Raw genomic sequence first — 27,167 nt, 5'->3', positions numbered from 1 at the left:
AGCGCACTCAACACAGCACCAGGTCTGCAAGAGCTGCCAAAAAATGTTCAAGACTGGCTGGTATGACAAGATAGGTTCGGCTCAGAGAATGGAAACTAGAAATCGTGGTCCAAGATGCGCCATTTCTATCGTTATCGGTAAGAAGGATGTATTTGACCGTGTGCCAGGTGCAGGTAGAAGGTGCTGAGTGAGAAACCACACCTGAGTAAGGTTTGGTCCTCTAGAAGTCGGAGCGGCGCGTCCACACCGGTGTAAGGGACGCAGCGAACACATGTATCTGAGCTAGTGATGCGTTCTGAGGAGGAAAGAAACTGGTAGCTGTGACTGAGAGCTGGAGGGGACGGAAGGCGTTTCTGAGGCCTGTGGGCGGAGACAGCGGGAAAGGCGCAGGGAGTGAGGTGGGGAGTCAGGTCGGCCGACCAGAACCAGCTCTGCGATGGGCTCTGCCAAGGCCTAGCCCGGGAAGGCCTCAGGCGACGCGCAGCGCCGGAGAACGGGGCGACCGCCGGGCCCGAGAGGTGGCTCCGGGCCGCAGAACCGACGCAGCGGGACCCGGGCTCGGGCCCGGCGCAGACGACCACCCCAACTGTCCACCCTGGGTCGAGGCGGGGCAGCTTCCCGCACGGCGCCACCATCTTGGAGGCGGAGGCGTCGCTGGGGGGCGTGGTCAAGCGAGACCCAAACAAGCCCACGTGCAGGCCGGACCGTCGGGGTGACGTCACGGCGCCGGCGCGCGCGCCCGCCTTACCCTTGCCGCGGGCCGTAAAGCGCGGAAGGTCGCGGGCTCCTGCGGTCCCGGAACTTCTCGCTCTGCGTCCCGCCTCCCTCCCATGCCCCGTCCCCCTTTCCGGCCCGCGCAGACCCCCTTCGGCCGCTGCGCTTTCCCTTCGGCCGGGCCTGTGTGAGCGCGCTGTCCGCCAGCCGCGGGCCCCTGAGGTAGGAAGGCGGCCACGACCTGCCGGTGCGGGCGGCCTTTCCGGCCCGCGAACGTCTGCGCGCCCAACGCCTCTGTCCTCGCAGCTTTGGCCTCCGGCTCCCGCCAGCTCCTCCTGGTCTCCGAGGCGGTGCGGTTGGGTTGAGGCAGCCGAGCTGTGCGGGACGCGGGGACCCGCGCCGGCTGTCCCCGGCCTGCGCCGGCTCTCCCGAGGGCGGCCGGGCCTCGGGGCTGGCTCCGCTCTGGCGGCCACGCACCTGCTGTCGCGGCCAGCTGTGCTCCCGCATCTCGGCGGGGGAGTTGGTTTCCCACCTGGCATCGTGCGGTTCGGCTGTGCTTTATCACCTCCTGTCAGAGACTCCATCAGGGCGGTGGGTTCCAGTGGGTGATTTGAGGGGACTGTTGTGTGTGATCCTGAGGTTCGAGTCTGCCGTCTCCAAGTCCACTCTGAGCATTTATGCAGTCTTGATGTATAGGGATGTGCTGTGGTCGAGGGTCTAGTGGTAAAGACGTCCTTTAAGGGTCCGCTTTTTGGCGGCAGGGACTTGGATGCCGAACCTGCAGGGTCGGAATGACTGTTCAGTCAGAGTCTGTTGCTTTTGATCTTGTTCCCGTGATCCCACTGAGTTCCCTGTGAGGGATGCGTCCGCCTCCGTTCTGCAGTCGTTCTTTGTGACCTGTGGCTCACAACGAGGAAGAATTACCGGAGGAAGAATTCAGGGGTTGTTAGAACTGTCACTGTTTTTGTCTTCTAAAGACAGGGTCTCGCCCTGTAGCCCAGGCACACCTGGAACGTGGAACGTGCCTCCTGATCCTGCATCCGGTGTGGTGGGAGTTACAGGTGCGAGCACGACTCCCGGATAGAGCGGTCGTCACCTTGTTGGTGTAAGATCTGAGCAGGATCAGTCTGGGTCTTAAGGCTATTTAGACGTTACTCTTACTGCTGGAGATACACAGTTATTTTCACGAATTTCAAGAAAATAAAATAAAAAAAATTAACCTTGCTGACGTTTCAATTTGAACGAGTTTGAGGTCTTCAGTGTCTATTTTCCTGGCTTTACCTCCTTTCCACCGCGGAACTTTGCCAGACCTTCTGGAGTAGACTCATTCCTGGTGTACTTTTTTCTTTTTTTAAGCTACTTAAATACATACTTAACTACATCTATTTTCTGAGTGTTTTGCCTAGAAGTATGTTTGTGCACCACGTAAGTGCTTGACGTCCGCGAACGTCAGAAGAGGGCATTGAATTAACTGGAAATGCAGTTAGAGACGATTGTGCGCCCCATGTGGTGCTGGGAATTGATTCCAGCAAGAGCCAGAGGTCCAGGGGATTCGGAGAGTAGATGTGTCTGTGTGAGATTTAGGATGTAGACTGGATGGGAATGTCCTGAGAAGTGGCTGGAGAAGAGAGGAGAAAGGGAGAAAGCCAGGTGACACTCTGGATTGTAGCGTGTGGAGCCACACGGTGTGGGAAGCCTGGAGGGTGAAGGAGGTTTGTCTGCATTTGGATGTGCTGGGTTTTCCCTGTGGGATCAAGTGGGCATGGCCATTCTTTACATGACAAATAGATCTGAAGCTCAGGGTGCAGGCTTCTTGGGTCAGGCCATGGGTTGTGCTGATACCAAAAGAAAGGGGAAGACATGGGAAGGCTCAGGGTAGAAGAGGACAGGCTCCAGCAAAGAGGTGTGAGCCAGGAGCTAAAGAAGTGAAACCAGGAACCTGTGTGCAAGTAGGAAGGCATGGTCTGTGGTCTTAACGGTGTGGTGTGAGAGATCCTCTAAAACCACTGAATTCAGTGTTGTTGGTGAGGGAAGTGTCGGTGCCGCTGTGTGGTAGGGCCAGAGCCTATTTTTGTTGCAAAAGGATATTTTCTACTTATTAATTTATTGTCAAGCGATTGATAGGTTTTTGAAAGTTTCTTTTATTTATTTGAGACAGGGTCTCACTACATAATTCTGGCTGTCCTGAACCTTGCTATGTAGACTAGGCTGCGCTAACTGTGTGTGTGTGTGGGTTAAATGTGTGGTGCCACCATGTCCAGCAAGAATGTGTCATTTTATTTTTTATTTTTATATTAATCACAGGTGGTTTACTTTGTATCCCAGCCGTAGCCCTCTCCCTTATTTCCTCCCAATCCCACCCTCCCTCCCTTATCTCCTCCCTGCCCCTTTCCAAGTCCACTGCTAGAGGAGGTCCTCCTCCCCTTCCATCTGACCCTAGTTTATCAGGTATCTCCAGGACTGGCTGCCATGTCCTCCTCTATGGCCTAGCAAGACTGTTCCTCCCTCGGGGGTGGGGGGAAATAAAGGAGCCAGTCTTTGGGTTCATGTCAGAAATAGTTTCCGTTCCCCTAACTAGGGAAACCTACTTGGTTACTGAGCTACCATGGGCTACAACCGAGCAGGGGTTTATTTTATTTTATTTTTTAAAGATTTTATTTATTATGTATACAATGTTCTATCTGCATGTATACCTGCACGCCAGAAGAAGACACCAGATCTTATTATAGATGGTTATGAGCCACCATGTGGGTGCTAGGAATTGAACTCAGAAACTCTGGAAGAACAGCCAGTGCTCTTAACTTCTGAGCTCTCTTTCCAACCCCGAATGTTTTATTTTTAATGTAGTGTTGGTATGAAACCCAAGGTCTCAAGTTTTGGGCAGTGGTTTGTTCTGGCTCTCAACAGAATTTATTCACCTTAGAATTTTTATTTTTGATTTATTTATTTTTGAGACAGGGTCTTTACATAGCCCTTACTGTCCTGGAATGTATGTAGACCAGGCTGGCCTCTAACAAAAGAGATCCAGATATCTGCTTGTCTCTGCCTCTTGAGATTAAGGTGTGTATTACCACTCTCATCCTCAAGAATAACTTTTTGTTTAAAAAAATTCAGTCAGGAGCGGGCATTGCAGTGCACTCCTGTAATCCCAGCACTCTGGGAGGCAGAGGCAGGGGGGAGCTCTCTGAGTTCAAGGCTGGCCTGGTCTACAAAGTAAGTCCAGGATAGCCAGGGCTACACCGAGAAACTTTGTTTCGAAAAACAAAAAATCAGTTGGGGATTGGAGAGATGGATCTGGTAAAGGGCACTGGCTATTCTTCCAAAGGGCCTGAGTTCAATTCCCAGCACCCACATGGTACCATCAACAGTCTGAAACAATTCCAAGGGAATCTGGTGACCTTTTTTGGCTTCCTTGGGCATTGCATACAATTGGTGAACAGACAAATACAGAAACAAAACACCCATATACACAAAAACAAACAAAAAAACCAAGCAAACAAAAACTCTTTGTGATTGAACTAGGGTGGTGGTGTACACCTGTAATCTTGCCACTTTGGGATGTGGTCGTAGGAAAATCAGGAGTTCAAGGTTATACTTGGTTACATCGTCTAGAATATGTGAGATTTTGGCTCAAAAAGAGCAGGGACAAAAAACCTCAATGGCCATTGTATACTCATAAGATATGAGGAAACTGGAGCTTAGGGCTTGGATGGTAGAAGACATAAAATTCTAGGAAATTACTGTGCATACTGGTATTGATGATTGTGATACTAGTTCCTTTCTGTATTTGAATTTTTGCAAACACTTAATTTTCCACAATATAAAAATGCTATGATAGAGAGCTTTTGTTTCTTTTATTAGATTTCCTAGGAGGGGCTTGAGCATATTACCATGCTGAGGAGAAGGGCAAACGGTAGGCAGTCATTGATTGCAGGGTGTGGAAGAGGCTAGTGGAGTGGGCTGGGATGCAGAGAAGGCAGTATGCTTTTGGTTTTCCATGTTGTGTCCTAGAGCTGGTACAGGGTGCTAACCTGAATCACAAAGGAGCAGGGGTGTCTTAAGGTCTCTATGCTGTCATGAAACACCACGACCAAAAGCAACCTGGGGAGGAAAAGTTCATTTCACTTACAGATCTCCAGGTCCATCGTCCAGGGAAGTCAGGCAGGAACACATGGCAGGAATGGATGTGGAGGCCTTGGAGGAGTGCTACATACTGGCGTACTCCCATGGCTGACTCAGCTTGCTCTTTGTTTTTTGATACAGTCTTTCTCTGTAGCTCTGGCTGTCTGCCAACTTGCTATGTAGACCAGGCTGGTCTTGAACTCAGAGTCCCACCTGCTTCTGCCTTTCAAGTGCTGGAGTTAAAGGTATGAGCCACTGTGCCCAGGGGTGGCACTATCCACAGTGGACCCTTCTATATCAGCCATTAATCAAGAAAATATATCACAGACTTGCCTGCAGATTAATCTGATAGGGGATTTTCTCAGTTGAGGTTTCTCCTTCCCAAATGACTCTGCAGAAAACCAGCCAACCCAAGGGTCTTTCCAAGCATGACCAAGTTGTAATGGTTCATAACGGAATAGGAAGGGTAGGCAGTAGAACAGGACGAGGATCTCCAGGAGGGCTGTGTTTCCTTTGGGACTGGAGGTGGAGAGAATGTTCGTAAGAGGGTGGGTATTTAACTTGAAACTGACCCAGAGGGCCCAGTGGAGAATTTGAGTGAGTCTGAGTTTATAGATAGAAATTTAAGGTATGTGAAGATGAGACCTCAGAAATCTACTCATGTAGAGAAGTTTCTGCCGTTGTTGTTTTGGAGTGTTTTGAGATGTGGTTATATGTAGCCCAGACTGGTCTACAATTCAAAATCCTTGTGCTTTAGCCTCTCAAGTACTGAGTTATAGTTGTGCATCACTGTACCAGACTGAGACTAATGGGAAGCAGAAATGATAATTGGTCTTCACTTGCATGAGCTTTCTCTCTACATCCTATTTGCCAAGATTACTTTCATTGGCTGCTCTTACAGAGGGCCCTCAGCACCCGCATGGCGGCTCACAACCATTTATAACTCCAGTTCTAGCGGGTCTCACACCCTATTCTGACATTCTCAGGAACCATGCATACGTGTGGTATACACATATACATCAGACAAAACAGTTTCTTTCTCCATATATATGTGTATATATATATGTGTGTGTGTGTGTGTGTGTTTATATATATACACACATATGTATACATGTATCTCTATGTTTATATATGTATATCTATATATATATCTATTATTAAAATGTCTTAGATTCTCTCTATATACATATCTATATGTGTACATATATATGTGTGTGTATATATTTGTAAGTTATATATTTATATATATAACTTATTCCTAAATGGATTACAGGTGTTATAAAGCCCTGTGGCAGTGTCTTCACCCACTAAGCCATCTCACTGGCTGGTATTCTTTCTGTTATGTCTCTCTCAGTATCTATTTTTAGAAAAGATCTCTAACCCTGGCTGGCCTGGAAAGCTTAGTGTAGCTGAGGATGACCTTGAACTTCTGGGATCCTCCTGTCTCCACTTCATCAAGCCCTAGGATTATAGGCCTGTGCAACTAGGTCTAGTTTAGACTTCTTTTTTGTTTGTTTGTTTTCAAAACAGGGTTTCTTTTTGTAACAGCCCTGGCTGTCTCTGAACTTACTTTGTAGACCAGGCTGGCCTCAAACTCACAGAGATTAGCCTATCTCTGCCTCTCAAGCACTGGGAATAAAGGCGTGTGCCATTATGCCCTGCCCTTGGTTAGACTTCTTTATACTAGTTTTCGGTTTGCCTCTGTGTGTGCATGTATGTGTTTCGTTTTTTTGAGATAGGGTTTCTCAGTGTGTCTTGGCTGTCCTGGAACTTGCAATGTAGACCAGGCTGACCTTGAACTCACAGAGATCCACCTGTCTCTGCCTCTCAAATGATGTGAGAAAAGCTATGTGCCACCATGCCTGCTTTTTGTTTTTTGTTTTTTTAAGCAGAATCTGAAATTTAGGTCCTCAAATATATAAGGACTTATAGTTTATTTATTACTTTTTAGTGCATTGTTATTTTGAATGCACACATATGTGTGAAGATGCCAGTCCCCTGGAACTGGAGTTACAGACAGTTGTGAGCTGCCATGTGGATGCTGGGAATTGAACCCAGGTCTTCTGAAAGAACAGTCAGTGCTATTAACTGCTGAGCCATCTCTCCATCCCGGTTTTGTTCTTTGTTTAATCTTTTTCTCATTTAGTCTTAAGAACTGACTTAAATGGAATGAAATATGTTTGTTTGTTTGCTTTTTCTTTCTAGTTTGTATTCTTTGGATCTTCTTAGCTGAGTGAAATCATATCTTTCAGGTGGTGATGCTTTTCCGGTTGCTGTCGATAGTCCAAAGACAAAGAACTAGCCCAGGATGGCAGACCTGGTCATCAGCAAGAAGCAGCACGTCCACTGCCGAGGCACATTCTATTGCTCTGCCTGCCCAGGCCCAGGTGGTCATCTGTGGGGGTGGAATCATGGGTACATCCGTGGCCTATCACCTCTCCAAAATGGGGTGGCAGGATATTGTCCTTTTGGAACAGGGCAGGTAAGGATCAAATTGACTTGACTTGGGGTTTGGCTGCAGTGACAGTATAGGGCTTCTTTATTCCCCATCTTTTCCATAATGTCAAAGACCCAAGGTGAAATCTGCTCTGTGTTTAGCTATGCTCTAGCATTCATGTTTTCGGGATTTAAGAGAGGTAGCACATTTCAACAGTGTTAAAAGGGCATGTATTCACAGCCCAGCTCATCTTACTCTCTGTTGTCATTCTCTTCAGAGCTGTGTCCTGTGCTTATGAGCTGAAAAAAAGTGCCTACATTCTGCCCATTTTCTCTTATTAATTTTCATTTGATTCAGTACAGTTTTAGATTTACAGGGCTTGAGAGACAGCCTAGCAGTTAGGAGCACTGGCTACTCTCCCAGAGGACCCAGGTTTTGTTCCCAGCACCCACATGGCAGATCATAGCCACCTATAACTCCAGATTCAGGGGATCTGATACCCTCTTCTGGCCTCTGAGCACGAAGCACACACATGTGGAATGCAGATCTATATCTAGACAAAAAATACTTTTTTTCTTTTTACAAAAAAATTTAAAAACTTATTATATATGAGGTATGTATATATGTGGATAGTTCTTTCCTTCACCCTTGTTTTTGGGGGTGGGAAAAGATTTTTTTTTTTAAGTGTGTGCGTACATGCAGATGCCAGAGGCATCAAATAAGCTGGAGTTAACAGGTGGTTGTAAGGGCTGGAGAGATGGCTCGATGGTTGAGAACACTGCTCTTCCAGAGGATCCAGGTTCAATTCCCAGTACCCACATGGCAGCTCACACCTGTCTGTAACTCCTGTTTCAAGGGATCCCGCACCCTCACATAGACAAACATGCAGTTAAAACACCGTTATACATAGAATAAAAATAAATAAGGTATAAAAAACAAAAACAACAAAAACAGGTAGTTGTAAGCTACCAAATGAGTGCTAGGAATTAAATTCAGGTCCTTTGGAAGAACAGCAAGGTTACTTAACCACTGAGTTATCTCCCCAGTCCTTTGTGTTATTTATTTATTTATTTTTTATGTGTATGGCTGTTTTGTCTACATATATGTCTCTATATAGCACATACATGACTGGTGCCTGTGGAGGCCAGAAGAGGGTGTGTTGGAAAAACCTGGACCTGGAGTTACAGATGGCTCTGAGCCGCTGTGTAGGTGTTGGGAATAAAATTCAGGTCCTCTGCAAGAGAAACACATACTCCTAACTGCTGAGACAGTGTCACTATGTTGTTTTTGGCTGGCCTGGTGCTCAGAGAGATTTGCTTGCCTCTCCTTCTAGAGTGCTGGGATTAAGGGCGTGTGGCACCATGCCTAGCTGGAGTTACAGACACTTGTGAGCCACAATAGTGAGCACTGTGTGGGTGATGGGAATCAAACCTGTATCTTTTATAGGAACAACCATTGCTTTTAATCTGCGGAGGCTTCTGTAGCCCTGGAACCTGGACATATATCCATAGGTACAACTGAGTCTTTCTAACAGTATCTTGCATCTATGCTGCAGGCTGGCTGCTGGCTCAACAAGGTTCTGCGCTGGCATCCTCAGCACTGCTAGGCATTCAAGCATTGAACAAAAGATGGCCGACTATTCAAACAAACTCTACCATCAGTTAGAGCAAGAAACAGGCATCCAAACAGGTAAGAAGGTAATCTGCTGTTTATTGGTCTTCCTGTCTCCAAACCCTTACTCAGTAGTTACTACATCTGGTAATTAAGACTTGTGTTTGGGGTTGGAGAGATAGCTCAGAGGTTAAGAGCACTGCCTGCTTTTTCAGAGGTCCTGAGTTCAATTTCCAGTAGCCACATGGCGGCTCACAACCATCTATATAATGTGATCTGGTGCTGTCTTTTGGCCTGCAGATATGGTGGTACATGCCTTTAATCCCAGCACTGGGGCGGCAGAGGCAGGCAGATGGCTATGAGTTCAAGGCCAGCCTGGTCTACAAAGCGAGTCCAGGACAGCCAAGGCTACATAGAGAAACCCTGTCTCAAAAAAAAAAAAAAGACTTGTGTTTGATATTTTTTGGGCAAGTAATGTAGCTTGTCTTCACCTTCTTTACCTATAGAATGAAGAGATTGCAATCACTAATCTCAGGGCATTTTCAGATTCTATAACTGTAATTTTTTTTGGTATGAGTGTATTGAACCCAAAGCCTACAGATCCTATCATTATTACATTATTATCATGATATGAAAGTTTTTCTAGGCCATTTTAAAAATACATTTCACTCATTTAAATACAGTTAATGACTTGCTTTCTAAGTATAATTAATGGCAGCACTTAGCTCCTAAACAAAGAGAAGGAGAAAGAGCACATGTTCAGGTGCTTAGCAGTTAAATCATAGTTCAATTCATAAACTTTACCAACTAATATTATGAAGTATAGAAATATATTATCTGGGGCACTGGAGAGATGGTTCAGTGGATTAGAGCACTGGCTGCTCTTCCAGGGGACCCAGTTCAATTCCCAGCACCCACATGGCAGCTCACAACTGTCTGTAACTCCAGGCTCAGGGGATCTGACCCCCTCACACAGACATGCATGCAAGCAAAACATCAATGTACATATAAATAATAAATAAATTGAAAAAAATACATTATCTGTGTAGTCAGGGGAAAGAAGATGTAGAACTGTAAATTAAGTAGTACTAAAATAGTACTGGGCGTTAGTGAGGATGCTAGCCAGGAGAATGTCTGCACTGTTGGAAGGACAGTTCAGTCCTAATAAACAGTGTGACAAAATGGGAAAAGGGCTATTAGTTGGTACAAAATTGATGGATTATCCAGAGACTGAGTATATCTCAGTTTTCTGGGTAATGAAATGAAATACTGTTGTTTTTGTTTTGTTGCTTCTTCTAGTCCCTGCCTGGGGTACATCACCACACTCCCTGTAAGGTAACTGAACTTGGCCACCAAGGACTCTAAAACAAACTTAGTAAAAGTAGTTCCACAGTGTTGGCCTTAGTTTTTTGTTCTAATTGAATCTTTCTTTCTTTCCTTCCTTCCTTCTTTCTCTTCCTTCCTTCTCTCTCTCTCTCTCTCTCTCTCTCTCTCTCTCTTTTTCTTTCTTTCTTTTGATTTTTTGAGACAGGGTTTTTTGTATAATAGCTTTGGATGAACTAGAACTTGCTCTATAGACCAGGCTGGCCTCAAACTCACAGAGATCTGACTGCCTCTGCTCTTGAGTGCTGGGATTAAAGGTGTGCACCAATGCCCCACTGTAATTTTTCCTTTTAGGATTTCTTTTATTTGTATGTATGTGCCTATGTCTGCATGTGTGTAGGCACACATATATATGTACTCTCAGGGGCCAGAAAAGAGTGCAGGTGCTCATAGGTGCCAGAGAAGTTGGAGCAGGAGTTATAGCAGCTTGTGAGCTGCTTGATATAGGCACTAGGGATTGGATTCTGATCCTTTGGAAGAGATGTATGTGCTCATAACTGTAGCCATCTCTCCAGCCCCAAACAAACATATTTAAAGCTACTCTCTGCAGATGTTTGCAAAATAGCAATACAGAAAAAATAAAGCTACTGACATTGGTAGGTGAAAAACAGGATGTAACAGTTGCAATCAGGAAGGGGTGTCTAAGTCGAACTTTCTGTAATTTTGGCTTTAAAAATCATATGTTACTGAGTATAGTGCTGCATCTTTAGTCCCAGCACCTAGACGGTAGAGGCAGGTGGATATCTGTGAGTTTGTGGCCAGCCTGGGCTATATAGTGAGTTCCAGGATAGCCAGAGCTACATAGTGAGACCTCCACCCCCACCAAAAAAGTCATATGTATATATATATTAAAGATTAATTTTTATTTTATATGCATGTTCTAGTTACTGTTGTATCGCTCTGAGGACACACCATGACCTAGAGAATTTATAAAGTGTTGAGTTGAGGGCTTGTTTACAGTTCATAGGGTTAGAGTTCATAATCATCATGGTAGGAAGCATGGCTGAGGGCAGGCAGGCATGGTACTGGAGCAGTGGCTGAGAACTTTTATCTGATCAAGATGGAGGAAGAGAGAGAGACTGGGCCTGGTGCAAACTTTTTTTTTTTTTAATTTATTTTGTGTATATGAATACTCTATCTGAATGTACACCTGCATGCCAGAAGAGGGCATCAGATCCCAGTATAGATGGTTGTGAACCAGCATGTGGTTGCTGGGAATTGAACTCAGGACCTCTGGAAGAGCAGCCAATGCTATTAACTGCTGAGCTATCTCTTCAGCCTTTTGTGTGGACTTTTTTAAAACCTCGAAGCCCAACCCCAGTGATAAATCTTCTCCAACTAGGCTGTACCTCCTAATCCTTCCTAAATAGTCTACCAACTGGGAATCAAATATTGAAATATATGAGCCTATGAGGACCATTTTCATTCAAACTACCACATTATATGAATATTTTGCTTGCTGTTGTTTTAAACAAAATCTCAATCCTTTGTTTTTTACCAGTAACGACTTGGGAGGTAGAAGCTTGGGTGAAAGCCTGCTAGTTCAGAGAGGCAGAGAACACCCAACTGACCTCCTCTGCCCAAAAGGAGTAAAGAAACCTCTTTCCCTGTGCCTTCTCAAAAAACAAAACAAACAAACAAAATCCCCTTCCCTTTTACTTCCCGAGCGTCTCCGTATCTGTCCGCCTGACTTCCCCTTACTCTCTGTGGTTTTTTTCATATGTTTACTTCCTGTCAGTTGGTTGCTTGCTCTGACTCATGGTTGACTTTATTTAATCTTGTTTACAATATTTAAGCAGAAAGTTATTGGATTAAAGGTATGTGCTAAGGCTGAGTCAGACCACAACTGAAAACAGGTTTTTCCAGTAAATAATACAATCTTGAGGTTCACAGTGTGATCAAATATCCTGCAAGAGCTGGATATGTGTGTATGTGTATATATGTATTATGTGTGTGCCTGGTGCCTATAGAGGCCAAAAAAGGGTGTTTGATCTCTTGGAACTGGAATTATAGGTGGTTGTAAGGCAACATGTGGGCTGTTGGAACTGATCATGGGTCCTCTGCAAGAGTATCAAGAATGCTTAACTGCTGAGCCATCCCTCCAAACCCCACTTTTGAATTATTTTAACATTTATATTCTCAGATATAAAATCTCAAAGGCTGGGAAGAGACCAACAGTATTTTAAGTGAGTATTATACTAAAGTAAGGTGAAAGAATTAGCCTAGGGAGCATTTGACCATGAGCATTTCTGTGTTTTGAGCCAGGGTCCTACTGTATTGCCCTGGCAGGACTTGAACTCCTAGGCTCCAATGACCCTCTTACCCCAGCTTCTGTGTATCTGAAACCATAATAATGGGCATTACATTATGTCCATTTTTGGCTAGGGTGTTTAAACTGTTCCCTCTTAGTCTAAAGACAGATCCATTTGCTGCAATTGGCCTTTAATTAGCATGTTTTTTTCCTGAGGAGATGTGGACAGTTCTGTTCTTTTCTGTTTGTACTGGGATTCAGCAAATGAGTAATATATGGCAGTAACTAGAGAGTAACTTCACTAAGGATGAGGAGAACCAGGCTTTTCAGTGTTGGAGAAGGAGGGTGTATTACTTGTTGCTTCTGACAAAGTGCCTGACAGACTCAACTTAAGGATCTGTTTTAACTTACAGTTTGAGGGTACAGATGGTGGCACACATTAGTGAGGAAGACATGGTAGGGACAGGAGGTGACTTGTCATCTCCCCTTGTGTCCACAGTTAGGAGACAGATGGATGTTGCTGTTGTACTCGCCTTCTTTTTATTTCAGCTAGAACCTTAGCCCGTGGGGTGGTGCTGCCTCATTCAGGATAGGTCTTCGGTCCTTAGTTGAGCCTCCCGGGAAATGACCTCACAGACATGTCCACACGTGTGTGCTAGGAGATTCTGTCAGGTTGGCAGATCAGATTAACCACTCAGTTAAAATCCTGAGAGAAGCTGGAACTCATGCTTATAACCTCAGTATTTGGGAGGCTGAAGCAGGAATGAGCATTGTTATGAATCCCAGAACGTCCTGGATTAAAGAATTAGACTTTGTCGTAACAGCACAGGGGAGATAGCTCAGTGGTTACAAAGTATGTACTGTTCTTCCAGAGGACCTGAGTTCAGTTCTTGGCACTTACATTAGGAAGCTTACAATTGCCTGTATTTCCAACTCCAGGGACTCCAACACCCACTTCTTGTAGAAAAAAAGTAACTATTTATGTTTACTATTAATCCACAGAATTATTACAGCAGTCATTATTTAACTACTACCATATCAATAAAGACACAGACATCTAATAATATTTTTTAAAATTTTATTTTATGTGCATTGGTATTTAATCTGCATGTATGTCTGCATGAAGGTATTGGATCATGGAGTTATAGACAGGTGTGAGCTACCATGGGGTGCTGGGAATTGAACCTGGGTCCTCTGGAAGAACAGTCAGTATTCTTTTTTTTTTTTAATTTATTATTTTTACAACATTCTGCCTGCACACCAGATCTTACTGTAAATGGTTATGAGCCACCATGTGGTCACTCGGAATTGAACTCAGGACCTTTGGAAGAACAGAGAGTGTTCTTAACCTCTGAGCCATCTCTCCAGCCCCAGTCAGTATTCTTAACTGCTGAGCCATCTCTCCAACCCCCCCCCCCCTGATAGATTTTTAATATGCCTATGTACTGCAACTGGGCAGAAACTAACCTCTTTTTACCTCCCAGCCCTATATCCCATGCCATTTGCTCTAATCATTTCTCTCTGGGCTATTTCCTGTCCAGTGTCCCATAAATACTTGCACATGCTTTCCATGTGGCTGCTTCTCTCCAGCCATGCTGATGCTCAGAGCAGGCTCCTCCAGGTCATGTGCTTCTCTCCGCAATAACCAATGCTGGGTCTGCCTCTTCCTTTTCCCTCTCGGGTCTTCTAAGCCTGTGAACCTTAGCTTCAATTGTCTTACTTCTGCCCTTCCCAGGTGTAGGCATTTTTATTTAACCAATTAGGGATTATTTGGACACAAGGTTACACAGTATCACTTTGGTATACTTGAGAGGGTGGGTCAGCTTGTAGAACATTAAGAACTTAGGGAGTTGGAGGGCAAGCAATTAACATCTGAATATAAAGCACCAGACCATGCTGTAACATCTCCCCCTTTCTGTCTAATTTTAAAAGGCCTTTTTTATAATAAACTGTATATATAGTAAGAACAATTATGAAACAATCATAAAACTGTTATAAAAGAGTTACATTTATTTGTATTTGGCAACCTTGAAGAAAATACAGTCCTATCTTGGTGAGTTTAAAGTTCTGTACCTACATCATTTTCTATCTTATATTGTATCTGTCAAAAACATTTTCTTAATTCCTAAACAACTAAGCTTAATTGTAAGACTACAACTATTTGGTCTTCAACCCTATCAAGGGATGGAGAAGGAATAACATTATTATCTGAGCAAGCAGGAAGTGTAACAAGCAGCTTCCAAAACTAATAAAAATGACACAGAGACAGTTTGCTGCCTGGACAGTCACCCAATACCTCTATAATGTTGGAGCATCATCTTCAGCCTTCTGGCTTAGTATATCTGACAGACATATTTGTGAAGCAAGAAGGACTTGCTTACCCTGTTATGGCAGAGCTAGGCAGTCAGCTCAGGTTTTGTCCATTTTCGCAAAGCATATTGTCTGTAGAGAGTATAGGGGCATTACCTTTTGCCCAGTTGAAATAGACTCCAAATTGGAAGTCTTGGGATGCTCATCATATTTTTCCGAATGGATGGGGTGCTCTCAGGAACTGACGTGTCTAGTCAATAAATCCTTAAATTAATAAAAACATCTTTAAATGCCATATTCTGTAGGTCTCTGAGGTTTTTGAAGACCATCTATTTATCATAAGTAGTACATAATCATATTTCTGTCGATCTATCTCTATCTATCTATCTATCTATTTATCTATTCATTTATCTATTGTAAATCTGAACAGGGAAACATTGCTTGTTTTTAGCCACTTACTGTTTACCTAGATGTTTATTTTGTGATAAGCGAGACTAGTGATTGACATGACTCTGAGTCTGATTGATTAATTATTAACTTGTATTTTTAAACTACCCCCAAACAGTTTGTAATAGCAGCTTTTAAAAAGACTGGAAGTAAATCTTATATTATAATTAGTTTTATAGGCCCAATAACCTCATAGCAGAGTAGAAACAAATATCTATATAAAAAAATAACCTTAAAATTGAATTCTATATACCAAGATTTATACCAGTGAAAACCTTAAATATCTATCAATGTACAATAACCTTGTTGGAAAATAATTAAAGCTCTAAGTTGAAATATAGATTCAATAATTTACCTTTTGTATTATTATTCCTATAAGATAATCCTATAACTTCTGGTCTTTGCAAACATTGTGTTCACCTTCATAAACACACATAATTTTAAAATAAATTAATTAAATCTTTTAAAAAAACAAACAGGGATAGGGATATAGCTCATATTGTAGACTGTTTGCCTTTCATTTATGAAGCCCTGGGTTTGATCCTTAGCACTACATAAGCCAGGTATGATGGTACATGCTTGTAATTTAGGACTTAAGAGGTGAAGGTGGATGAGGATCAGGAGTTCAAGGACAGCCTGGAAGCGGGGAAGGAGGAGAAAGAATACAAACTGGTGAAATGGCTTAGTAGGTAAAACTTCTTGCCATCCCTGAACTCATAGTGGAAGGAGAGGACTGACCTTGAGAAAGTTGTCCTCCAACCTGCACACACATGCTGTGGCGTTTGTATATCTACTCATGTAATCACATAATATATTAATACATTTTGTTTTGTTTTTTGAGACAGGGTCTTACGATGTAGCCCGGGCTAGTCTTGAACTTACTATGTAGACTTTATTGGCCTTGAACTCAGAGATCTACCTCTGCCTTCCAGGTGCTGGGATTAAAGGCATGTGCTATCAGGTCTGGCTATAAGAAATTTTTTGTAACAGAAAAAATCAGTATGAAAAAAGGTGAAGTGGAGATGGCATTGGGCCTCAGTTTCAGAAGACCTTCCCACCCAAGAAGAATCAAAACTTAATAACAATTCCGGGAAACTTCCAGATGTAGACAGGCTAGGGAGCCAGGATCTAGGGAAGAGAAAGGAGCTGTCCAGGACATTACTGCCTCTGCAGTACATGAGAGTCTTCCAGTCATTCACTCACTTGCTCAAGACTGAATGTTCTAAGAAGGTCCACTTGGCTTTGTTTAGGTAACAGCTTGTTGTTTGGCTGTACTGGGGAAGGAGTGGGGATCTGACTGACTCTCTGGTAACAGATGTTATGAATGGCTTTTACTAAGGAATGTACTCCCACCAAGACTAAAAGGGAAAGATGTAAACTATTAAAAAGGGATAAAAGAAAGGGATGAGTCCCTAGCAAGACTTTAACCTATTGTCGCATTTATTATTATGACTGCTTTTATGTATGTTAGGATGCTAGTTGACTCTCATAAAACTGTGAACTGAGAGCGGTTCTGTCTCTGGTGTTGTAACTTTTGCTAGAAGCCTAAAGGGGCAAATGTACTTCCTCAAGGATAGTGATTCATAACAGTCTAACTTACAGATCTGGTGGGTCCCACTGGACCTCTTGCTTGACTTTTCTTACAGGTTATTCAAGGACAGGCTCAATCTCTCTGGCCCAAACTCAGGACCGCTTGATCTCTCTGAAGCGTATCAACTCAAGGCTAAAGTACGTAAGAGACTATATACTCCTCTTACTTTGCACACTTGGTCTTCAGAGAGCCCATAAACGTCACTGTCCTTTTGTGTTATGTGGCAGTGTTGTAGGTATCCCTTCTGAGATCATCACCCCGAAGAAAGTGGCTGAACTTCACCCTCTCCTCAATGTCCATGATCTGGTGGGGGCTATGCATGTTCCTGATGATGCAATAGTGTCCTCTGCTGATGTGGCTCTTGCCCTGGCAAGTGCTGCCTCCCAGAATGGTGAGCAGGTCTTTGTGTATCGATTAGTTAATTAATTATAATTATTATTTGCATGGGTTTGGGAAGAAGAGAGTATCACAGTAGGTACCAACACCAGCTTAAGATATGGAGAAAGAAAGGTATGGGAATTCAGTTTTCCAGTGTTGACCACTGCACTGCATTTTCCAATAGTATCCACTATTTCCTCATCGTTAATTTTTTTTCTTGTTCTAAAGAACTGCTTGTGCTGATTAATACATGTCAGACTTATGAGAGTCCTTGCCCCTGGATTTGAGAAGTGCCAAGGCTAGAGAAAAATTTGGGAGTTTAATCTACAGTGTAAATGTGACCCAGAGTGAATCAGAGAAAGACTTAATGTATTTTATGATTCATTATATGTTATATATAGTGCTGAGAATTGAACCCAGTACTTTGGGCATGCCAGACAGGTGTGTGTGTTTTTGTGTTTTTGAAATCAGGCTTCTGTGTAAGCCTTGGCTGTCCTGGACCAGGCTGGCTGCAAACTCAGAGATCCACCTGCCTCTACTTCCCTGAGTGCTCTCGGATTACAGGTGTGCACCACCAAGTTCTTTTTTTTTTTTTTTTTTTTTTAGTAGGGTTTCACAGTATAGCTCAGACTGGCCTGAAACTTGGCATATTAGCCAAATTTCGGACTCAAAAGTGCTAAAATTATAGTTGTATGTCACTGTTCGTGCTGAGGTTTTGTTTTTAAATTAAGGCACTGCAAGCTTCTTTAGTATCTCTTTAGAGTGGAGAATGAGTTTCAGTGACCTTAATTTTGTAACATCAAATAATTTGCCTTTTTTTTCCCCCGAGACAGTGTGTGTGTGTGTGTGTGTGCGCGCGCGCGTGTGCGCGCTTGTGTAGCCTTGGCTGTCCTGGAACTCGCTCTGTAGACCAGGCTGGCCTAGAACTCACAGAAATTCTCTTGCTTTTGCCTCCTGAGTGCTGGGATTAAAGACATGCACAACCACTGCATGGCTGATAATTTGCTTTCTTTTTCTTTATTTTGTAACAGGTGTTCAGATTTATGACCGGACAAGTGTTCTTCATGTATTGATCAAAAAAGGTCAAGTTACCGGTGTGGAGACGGATAAAGGACAGATTGAATGCCAATATTTTGTCAACTGTGCTGGTCAGGTAGATTACCAGCAGTACTTGGTTTCTGACTTTATCTAACTTGGACTTTCTTCTGTGGAGATATAAGATTATCATTTTATTGGTTAAAGAGACACCAGGTACTACACTGCTTATTTGGACTGGGTAATCAGAATTGTATTCTCTACCAGAAACCTACACTTAGTCCTCAGATACAGGCAGCTGGTGTAGCCTTTTTTTATCCACACTGAGTAAAGTAGTTCTGTTTTAATCAGAAGGCCACCAAATAGGCATCAACATGAATCCATTATACAAACTCAAATAAAATACCGGAACCATGGATCTAATTTCTAGAATGTAAGCTGCTTCAACTTCTGAAGCAGATTGGTCATTTGCTTTCTACTCTACAGTCTGAAGGGGCCTAGAAATACTTTCTGTTATGTAAAGTTTATTTAATAAGTGGCATTTGGGGTTTCTAGATGATGACCAGTCATTTTTATTTCTAGGGCCTCATTTGACTGGGAACTCTATCTTCTTTTCATTGAAAGGATAATTTTATGATTTAAAAAGTACAGTGTTGCTTGCTATCTGAATTCTTTAACTAGATAAAGCAGGCTCAATGTGTCTCCCTGTACCTGACACTGTAGCAGGAGCAGTCAGAAGCCACTTGAAATTAGTTCAGTGGGCTGAACTTGCTCATTTGTGTTTCTGTTCCTCTTCCTACCCACAAACTGTGCATTGTAGTGGGCATATGAGCTGGGTCTGTCCAACGAGGAGCCGGTTAGCATCCCGCTGCACGCCTGTGAGCACTTCTACCTTCTGACTCGCCCCTGCGACGCCCCTCTGCAGAGCAGCACTCCAAGTGAGGACTTGTGCTTTTTCTTTCCTCTATGAATAATTTTATCTCCTTGCTGGTATTCTGTCCTTTGAAAGGAAGACTCTTCATTAAGGACACATTATGACTAGAGGAATTTTTTCTTTTCTGGAACACGTTACAGGGGGCGAATCCAATTCTGACTTTTTTTCTTTGATTCCCACCCCCCCCTTTGTTTTTTTGTTTTTGTTTTTTGGATTTTTGAGGCAGGGTCTCTGTGTGTAGCTTTGGCTGTTCTGGACTCACTTTGTAGATCAGGATGACCTTGAACTCACAGATCATCCTACCTCTGCCCCCCTGAGTGCTGGGATACTGCACCTGGCTCTTTGATTACTTCTTAGGAAAAGATGGCCAGAATGAACACACCATTAGGCCCCCCCCCCACTTTTTTTTTCAAGCTAATTTTAATTCCTAATAGAGATGATTGAGAATATGGAGCATAACTTTTCCATTTTTAACTTGAGTGGCATGCGTTGCACAAGTGCATAGTCAGGCCATATACTTCAGTGGTGCAAACTGCCAAAAGGAGAGGGTTGGGTTAATTTTTTTATTTTTTAAAAGATTTATTTATTATTTATGCAATATTTTGCCTGCATGTGAACCAGCAGGCCAGAAGAGGGCACCAGATCTCATTATAGATGGTTGTGAGCCACCATGTGTTTGCTGGGAATTGAACTCAGGACCTTTGGAAGGACAGCCAGTGCTCTTAACCTCTGCACCATCTCTCCAGCCTGGGTGGGGTTTATTTTATTTTATTCTATCTTTTGAGACAGGGTCTCATTGTATAGTCCTGGCTGGCCTTGAATTCACTTTTGTTTTATGGAGGCAGAGGCTGGCATGCTGAACTTAGGTGGGTTTTGATCCCTTTTCAGAGAATGAACTTTGAACCTCCAGGAAGGGAGATTAGACTTTGGCCAGGCACAGTGGTAGTATAGTTTGGTTGTGAGGGTTGGCCTTTAGGTTCCTGGTAATTTTGGGGATAATTGGAGAAACAATCTAATCTGTAATCTTGAGTGGGAAGGTCCTTATCCATGACCTCCAATGGTATTTTAAGACTAGTGGATGCTGTGTTGTTGGTAAAGCCATTTATAAATGTTTTTCCATCTAGGAATCTGGCCGGTCTCTGACTTCTTGTTTTTCTCTTCATCACACTTCCTTGTCATTTCTCTTCTTCAGCTATTGTGGATGCTGATGGAAGGATTTACATTAGGAACTGGCAGGGTGGCATCTTGTCTGGTGGCTTTGAAAAGAACCCAAAACCTATTTTCACTGAAGGCAAGAACCAGTTGGAAATTCAGAACCTTCGGGAAGATTGGGATCACTTTGGTATGTGAAGTAAATTATAACAACAGTGCCTTCTACTTATCTAAAATGTTGTATTTTTCAAGGCATTTTCATGAGTAGTTTTTTATTTATCTTTAAGACAACTCCAGGAAGTACAGTAGTAATCATGAACAGTCGAGAGTTTGCTTGATCTAAGGCTATGGCTACTGGTTAGATTCAGGGGTCTATGGTCTTAATGAACTTTGACTTATTTACTTAAATCACCACTGAAACTTTAGAAGGGGGACCTTCTTTTACAAAGACTTACTGAAATTGAAGAGGTTTCTACAAAGCTGAACTACTAGCTGGGCTTGGTGATGTATACCTGCTTGTAATCCCAGCCTGTGGAAGGCTGAGGCAGGAGGATTGTGGAAGTAGATTATTTTTCTAATTATTACGTTTTTAAATAACTTTAATTGTCTTTATTAAAAAATTATTGTAGTTACATAGTTATAAATTGAAAGGTTATGAAAAGATCTCCTAATTTTCTTCCATCTTTGATGGGCTTGTAAACAAGTTAACTGCTGCTTATAGGATACTAAACCCTTTTACCCCTTAACCAGTTTACTCTTGTCTCCCTCTGTTACTGCCAGAGATAGTACAGAATAAGGTGTAAACCTGTTTTTACATCCATCTCAATGTAGGAAACGCTGTCTTTTATGGAAATGTTAGGTGGTATGTAAGTTCTTTTCCATACACCTTGACCCCTTTGAGGTTACTGTCTATAGCCTTGTGTTACTTTTTGTTTTGTGGCTCCTTGCCAGGCATTTTGCAGGTGTGTTCTGTAATTTTACCAAGTTCTCTTCTTTCTCATAACTGACCAAATGACTCTTAGAAAAAGATCCTCTAGAGTATTTTTTGAAAGGAAGAGTTAAAAAGTATAAGAACTTGAAAAAGTTTAATTCCCTAAAGGTGAGGACTCTGTTTGGGTTTGTTTTGATTGCTCAGAGCCCCTGTTGAGTTCCCTCCTGCGTAGGATGCCAGTATTGGAGACTCTGGAGATTTTGAAGTTGGTGAATTGCCCTGAGACCTTCACACCAGACATGAAGTGCATCATGGGCGAGTCTCCTGTAGTACAGGGCTACTTTGTCCTGGCAGGGATGAACTCTGCTGGCCTGTCGTTGGGTGGAGGAGCTGGAAAGTAAGTCTTTTTACACAGAGTCACCTGTGGACACCACAGCTTGCAGGTTCTTCCCTTTCAGATTACCTATTGTGAATATGTTCTGTGACCAGAGAGCAATGTTAATAATAGTATATATTTGAGAGTTACTGAATAATATATTTTGGAAACTCAATCATTTAGTTAGCCACAGAAACTGTGGAAATTTTTTTGTAATTCTTCTCTTGTAACAAATGTTAGTGTTTTGATTGTGTAAGGTTAGAAGTAACCAGCTATCCTAAGTGAAACAGGCAATCAAGCAAGGCAATTAGATTTAGTTTAAACGTAGGTATTTACAAAAATTGGCTGGGGATAGTGCTGCATGCTTTTAATCCTCACTGGGGAGGACAGAGGCAGGTAGATCTCTGAATTTGAGGCCACTCTGGCCCATGAAGAGAGTTTTAGGCCAGCCAGGGCTACATGGTGAGACTGTTTCAAAAATAAAAAAAATAAGCCAGTCACAAAGATATACAAATACTGTACCCTTCCATTTGTGTGGTACTTTACTTAGTAGTCTTAGGAACATAAAGAAAAATAGTGGTTGCCAGGGTTTGGAAGAGAAGGTGGGGAGGTACTGTTAAATAGATCTGGTGTCTCAGTTTTGCAAGATGAAATGAGCTCTGGAAATGGATTATGATAGTGGTTACACAACAGTATAGATAGACTTAATTCCACTGAGCCACACACTTTAAAATAGTTGATCAGTTATTCTTGCTGAATGCATACAGTCCCAGCTTTTGGGAAGTAAAGGGCAGAAGGATCAAGATCAGGTCATTTTCAGCATCATAGGATGCCTTATTCTCAGGTTAAAAAAAAAAGATTGATCACCTGGATATAGTGCCCTATGCCTGTAATCCTAACACTTAGGAGACTGATGGAGGAGGATTGCAGTGAGTTTGAGGCCAGTCTGGACCACATAGTGATTTTTGCTTAGTTTGAGTTAAGAGTGAGAAACTGGGGCCTGGCATGGCAGTACATGCCTTTAATCACAGCAGTCAGGAGGCAAAGGCAGATCCCTGTGAGTTTGAGGCCAGCCTGGTCTACAAAGCAAATTCCAGGCCAGTCAGGGTTGTTACACAGAGAAACCCTGTCTGGAAAAAAACAAAACAAAAAGTGAGAAACTGTTTAAAAACAAAAACAACTTTCCCCAAGAAAACTAATTTGAATTTTTATATACTAAAATATATTTGTCTATATATTCTGTTAGTAAATAATAAAATAGACTTACCTATGATACATTTTGGCATACTTTTTTTTTTTTTTGAGACAGGGTTTCTCCATGTAGCCTGGAACTCGCTTTGTAGACCACACTGGCCTCAAATTCAAGCGATCCATCTGTTTATGCCTCCTGAGTGCTGGGATTAAAGGGGCATGCCACCACTGCCCAGCTCCTTTTTTTTTTTTTTTTTTTTTTTTTAATGTAAAGAGTTATTTATTTTTATTTTATGTGCATTGGTGTTTTGCCTGCATGTATGTCTGTGAGGGTGTCACATCACTTGGCACTGGATTACAGACAGTTGTGAGCTGCCATGTGGATGTTAGGACTTGAACTTGGTTCCTCTGGAAGAGCAGCCAGTATTCTTAACTGCGGAGCCATCTCTCTAGCCCCTCTTTTTTCCTTTTAAAAAAGTTTTTATTTTTAACCTGTGTATATGAGTGTGTGCACATGAATGTAGGTGTCTGTGGTGGTCAGGTGTTGAACCCCCTTGTTGGAGCTGAAATTATAGGGTGGGTCCTGGGAGTTGAATTGGGGACTTAAAAAAAAGAGTGGTATGAGCTCTTAAATAGCTGAGCTGTCTTTCCAGCTCTCTAACTCTGTGTTTTTGATATGTGTAGGATAAATGAGTTGGGCTTTTTCTAATTGTCACGAAGCAACAATAAAAAAAAAAAAGTCCAGAAATAAATATACCTGCTCTATCCAAAACTCTGCTCTTCAAGGATCAACTGTATTTTATCATAATTAAAGTATTTTTTTTCACCGAATTTGGGGAGCTCATGAGATGGCTGAATGGATGAAGGAGCTCTTTGCACAAGCCTGGTGACCTAAATTCAATTTCAGCAATCTATGTAAAGGCAAAGGGAGAGAGCTGATTCTACAAAATTATCCTCTGATCTTCACAAGTGCCAGCTCCAATCATATAAAAAAATACTCAGTAAATGAAAGGAAAAAATGAAACTCATGAGGTCAGTACCCTTGAGTGACTTACCAGGTGGCTTTGAAGAGCCATCCGAACCATTTGGAGCAAAGACATGGTGTGGCGACTGCATAATACTGTCCTGGTGACTGTTCATAAAAAACGAATACACACATTTCTTCATTGATACGACATGTCTTAATGACTTTTTATTATTAGGGTTAAAATCTTTATAATGAGGCCGGAGAGGTGGCTCAGCAGGTAAGAGCACACCAGCTCTTCCAAAGTACTTGGGGTTCAATTCCCAGCACCAACATAGCAACTCACAACCACCTGTAATTCTAGCCCAGCAGTTCCTGGGATCTTGTCTGGCCTCTGCACGTACCAGCTGTTTTAAATGCACGCTAAACACCCATACATGTAAATTAAAAAAAAAATCCCCAAAAGTCGATATGGTTGCATTTGCTTGTAATTCCAGCACTTATGAAGCAAAGGCAGGCAGATCTCTCTGGGTGTTAGGCCAGCTTGGTCTACCTAGTGAGGTCCAGGACAGCCAGGGCCTGTTTAAAAAAAGAATTTCTACAGTGGTTCTATGAGAACTGTACTTGGATCCATGTTTGCTCATGTTAGTAAATATAAGAAAATTGCCCAGAATTGCTCAAATTCTGTGGCAGCACAGACCCTTGACTCCATTAGTTTTTTCTTGTATGATATTATTTGAATTGTTCTCTGTGTATCATCTGAGGCCCAACAGTTTTTGTCTCCATCTAAACAGGTTCCTTGCTGAATGGATGGTATATGGTTATCCATCTGAAAATGTCTGGGAACTGGACTTGCAGCGCTTTGGAGCCCTCCAGAGCAGCCGCACCTTTCTGCGCCATCGGGTCATGGAAGTTATGCGTAAGTATACTATTCTTTTTATCAGTCAAGGTTTTCCTTAGCTCTGTATTTGAGTTGATTTTCTCATGTGTGGCAGTTTCAGGTTTGAGGATAAGGATTTAGGCCCCATCTGATACTTAGGAGCAGGAAAGTAGAGCAGGACTTGCAGATCGTATGTTGCAGCTTCCTGTGTGTTGCTAGCAATGCATCCTTTTTAGTAGGTCATGAGTGCTACGCTCAGCTTCCCACCTAGGCTTTGAAATCATTGGTAGGTTTTGTTTTTGAGATGGAGTCTCATAAAATCCAGGCTGTCTTTAATTTGCTATATTGCCATGAACTCCTGATCTTCCTGTGTTTGTCTCCTAAGTGCTGGGAGTACAGGTGTGTGCCACTATTCCTTGGCTTCTCCTTTATTTTTATTTATTTTTTTCTTTTTTGTGGTACTGAGGTTTGAGGCTTCTTGCATGTTAATTGGCAAGTTCTCTACTCTATCACCAATAACCATTGTTTTCTTTTTTTTCTAAAATTTTATTATATGTATTTTTGTGTCTGTTGTGTGGGTGTGGATACATGTATCACAGAGCAGGAGTGGGGGTCAGAGAACAAGTTTGTTTCTCTTCCTCCCTTTATGTAGGGTTTCTAGGGATTGAACTCATTGTCTCTGGGAGAGTAGTTAGTGCTCTTATGCTAAGCCATTTCTCTAGCTCCAAAAATAAAATCTTTAAAAAAAAGAGAAATTAATTTGGATTTTAGCTTTGTTATGTGAATAATGTCACCTTTCAGATTTCAGAACCACCAAATGAAGGTATGCTACAAACCCTCTTTCTTCAGAAGAGGTTACATATTGAAGGAAAAGTACACAAAACATGATGATCTCTGCAGCACAGCAAAGAATCAAGTGCCTTTTTTACACTTAAATTTTTTTGTTTTTATTTGAGAGCAGATCTCGCTTTTCCTGGAACTTGCTTTTTAGACCAGGCTGATCTGCCTGCCTCTGCTAGGATTAAAGGCATGCACTAACACTGCCTGGCTTTAAATTTTTACAAGTGCATGCCTGTAATCCCAGTACCCAGGGAGGCAGAGGTAGGTGGATCTCTGTGAGTTCAAGGCCAGCCTTGTCTGCAAAGTGAGTCCAGGACAGCCAAGGCTACACAAAAAAACCCTGTCTTAAAAATCAAAAAGAAAAAAATTATTTAAATATTTATGTATGAGTATTAGGCCTATGCACCACTTGCGTGCCTGATGCCCTTGGAGGCCAGAAGAGGACATTAAATCCCCTGGAACTGGAGTTAAGGACAATTGTGAGCCACCAGGTGGGTTCTGGGAAATAACCCAGGTCCTCTGGAAGGGCAGCCAGTACTGAGACATTGCTCCAGTCCCCCCCCCTCTCTTTTTATGGTAGTGGGAACTCAACCCAGAATCTCATGTATGCTAGGGAAGTGTGCCTCAGTCCTAGCCTTCGTCTTTGAGTTTTTGCTTTGAGATAGGGACATGCTAATTTGCTGCCCTAGTTGCTTTTCTATTGCTGTGAATAGACACCATTTAACTGGGGGCTTGTGTACAGTTTCAGAGATTAAGTCCATGACTATTATGGTGGGGAGCATGGCAACAGGCAGGCATGATTGGTACTAGAGCAATAGATGATTTTTATATACAAGTTGGAGGAAGAGAGATAGATACTGGATCTGGTGTGGGCTTTTGAAACCTCAAAGCTCACCCCAAGTGACATACCTTCTTCAACAAGGCCACACCTTCTAGTCCTTCCCAAAGCAGCTCTTTGGAAAGCAGCTGGGAGCCTAGCATTCAGATATATAAACCTAATATGAAGGCCATTCACATTAACCACCACAAGTTAGTTGCCCAGGCTTGGCTTGGCTGGAGTCTAGTTGGGATCCCAGGTAGTCCTTGAATTTGAAGTCCTTTTACTTTGGTCACCTACGTCTCTGGGACTATAAGCTTGTGTTGTCAGGCCCAGCTGACAGACTGTTTATCTGTGTAGCTCTGATATACGATCTGAAAGTTCCCCGTTGGGACTTCCAGACTGGGAGGCAGTTACGCACATCTCCCCTCTATGACCGGCTGGATGCTCAAGGAGCCAGGTGGATGGAGAAACACGGATTTGAGAGACCAAAGTACTTTGTTCCACCTAACAAGGGTAAGAATGTGTCTGTATGTCAGGTTGGCTTTGAATCCTTATCAGCCCTCTTGTTTCAGCATCTCAAGGGCTGGGATTATATGGGCATAAGCCACTACACTTGGCTTCATGTGTGTGTGTGTGTGTGTGTGTGTGTGTGTGTGTATATGTGTGTATGTATGTATGCACCCTTGTATAGACCAGAGATTGCTGTTGAGTGTTTTCTCTCTTCTCCACTTTTTGAGACAGATTTTCTCACTGAATCTGGAGTTCACTGACTGGCTAAATTGGCTGGCCATCAAGCCCAC

The 27,167-nt window shown here is 42.7% G+C and overlaps 1 protein-coding gene across 3 annotated transcripts in view; it reads left to right on the top strand.

The window, feature by feature from the left end:
* Pdpr (pyruvate dehydrogenase phosphatase regulatory subunit) overlaps positions 1-27,167 on the top strand; it is a 45,008-nt gene continuing 17,841 nt past the window's right edge. Inside the window, exons 1-11 of one of the 3 annotated variants that reach the window (XM_060391954.1) lie at positions 1-137; positions 7,089-7,318; positions 8,829-8,962; positions 16,922-17,003; positions 17,094-17,257; positions 18,276-18,397; positions 19,100-19,217; positions 20,406-20,555; positions 21,501-21,693; positions 24,622-24,746; positions 26,725-26,880. In XM_060391954.1, coding sequence (XP_060247937.1) covers positions 7,095-7,318; positions 8,829-8,962; positions 16,922-17,003; positions 17,094-17,257; positions 18,276-18,397; positions 19,100-19,217; positions 20,406-20,555; positions 21,501-21,693; positions 24,622-24,746; positions 26,725-26,880 — 1,468 coding nt within the window. In that variant the 5' untranslated portion in view covers positions 1-137; positions 7,089-7,094. Of the gene's footprint in view, positions 138-367; positions 1,306-7,088; positions 7,319-8,828; positions 8,963-16,921; positions 17,004-17,093; positions 17,258-18,275; positions 18,398-19,099; positions 19,218-20,405; positions 20,556-21,500; positions 21,694-24,621; positions 24,747-26,724; positions 26,881-27,167 lie in introns of those variants that run through there. The other 2 variants (XM_021632523.2, XM_021632522.2) reach the window with 2 other exon arrangements.

The sequence above is a fragment of the Meriones unguiculatus genome, chromosome 10 (genome assembly GCF_030254825.1).
Source record: "Meriones unguiculatus strain TT.TT164.6M chromosome 10, Bangor_MerUng_6.1, whole genome shotgun sequence".
Classification (NCBI taxonomy): domain Eukaryota; kingdom Metazoa; phylum Chordata; class Mammalia; order Rodentia; family Muridae; genus Meriones; species Meriones unguiculatus.
This window is presented reverse-complemented; position numbering and strand designations above follow the sequence as displayed.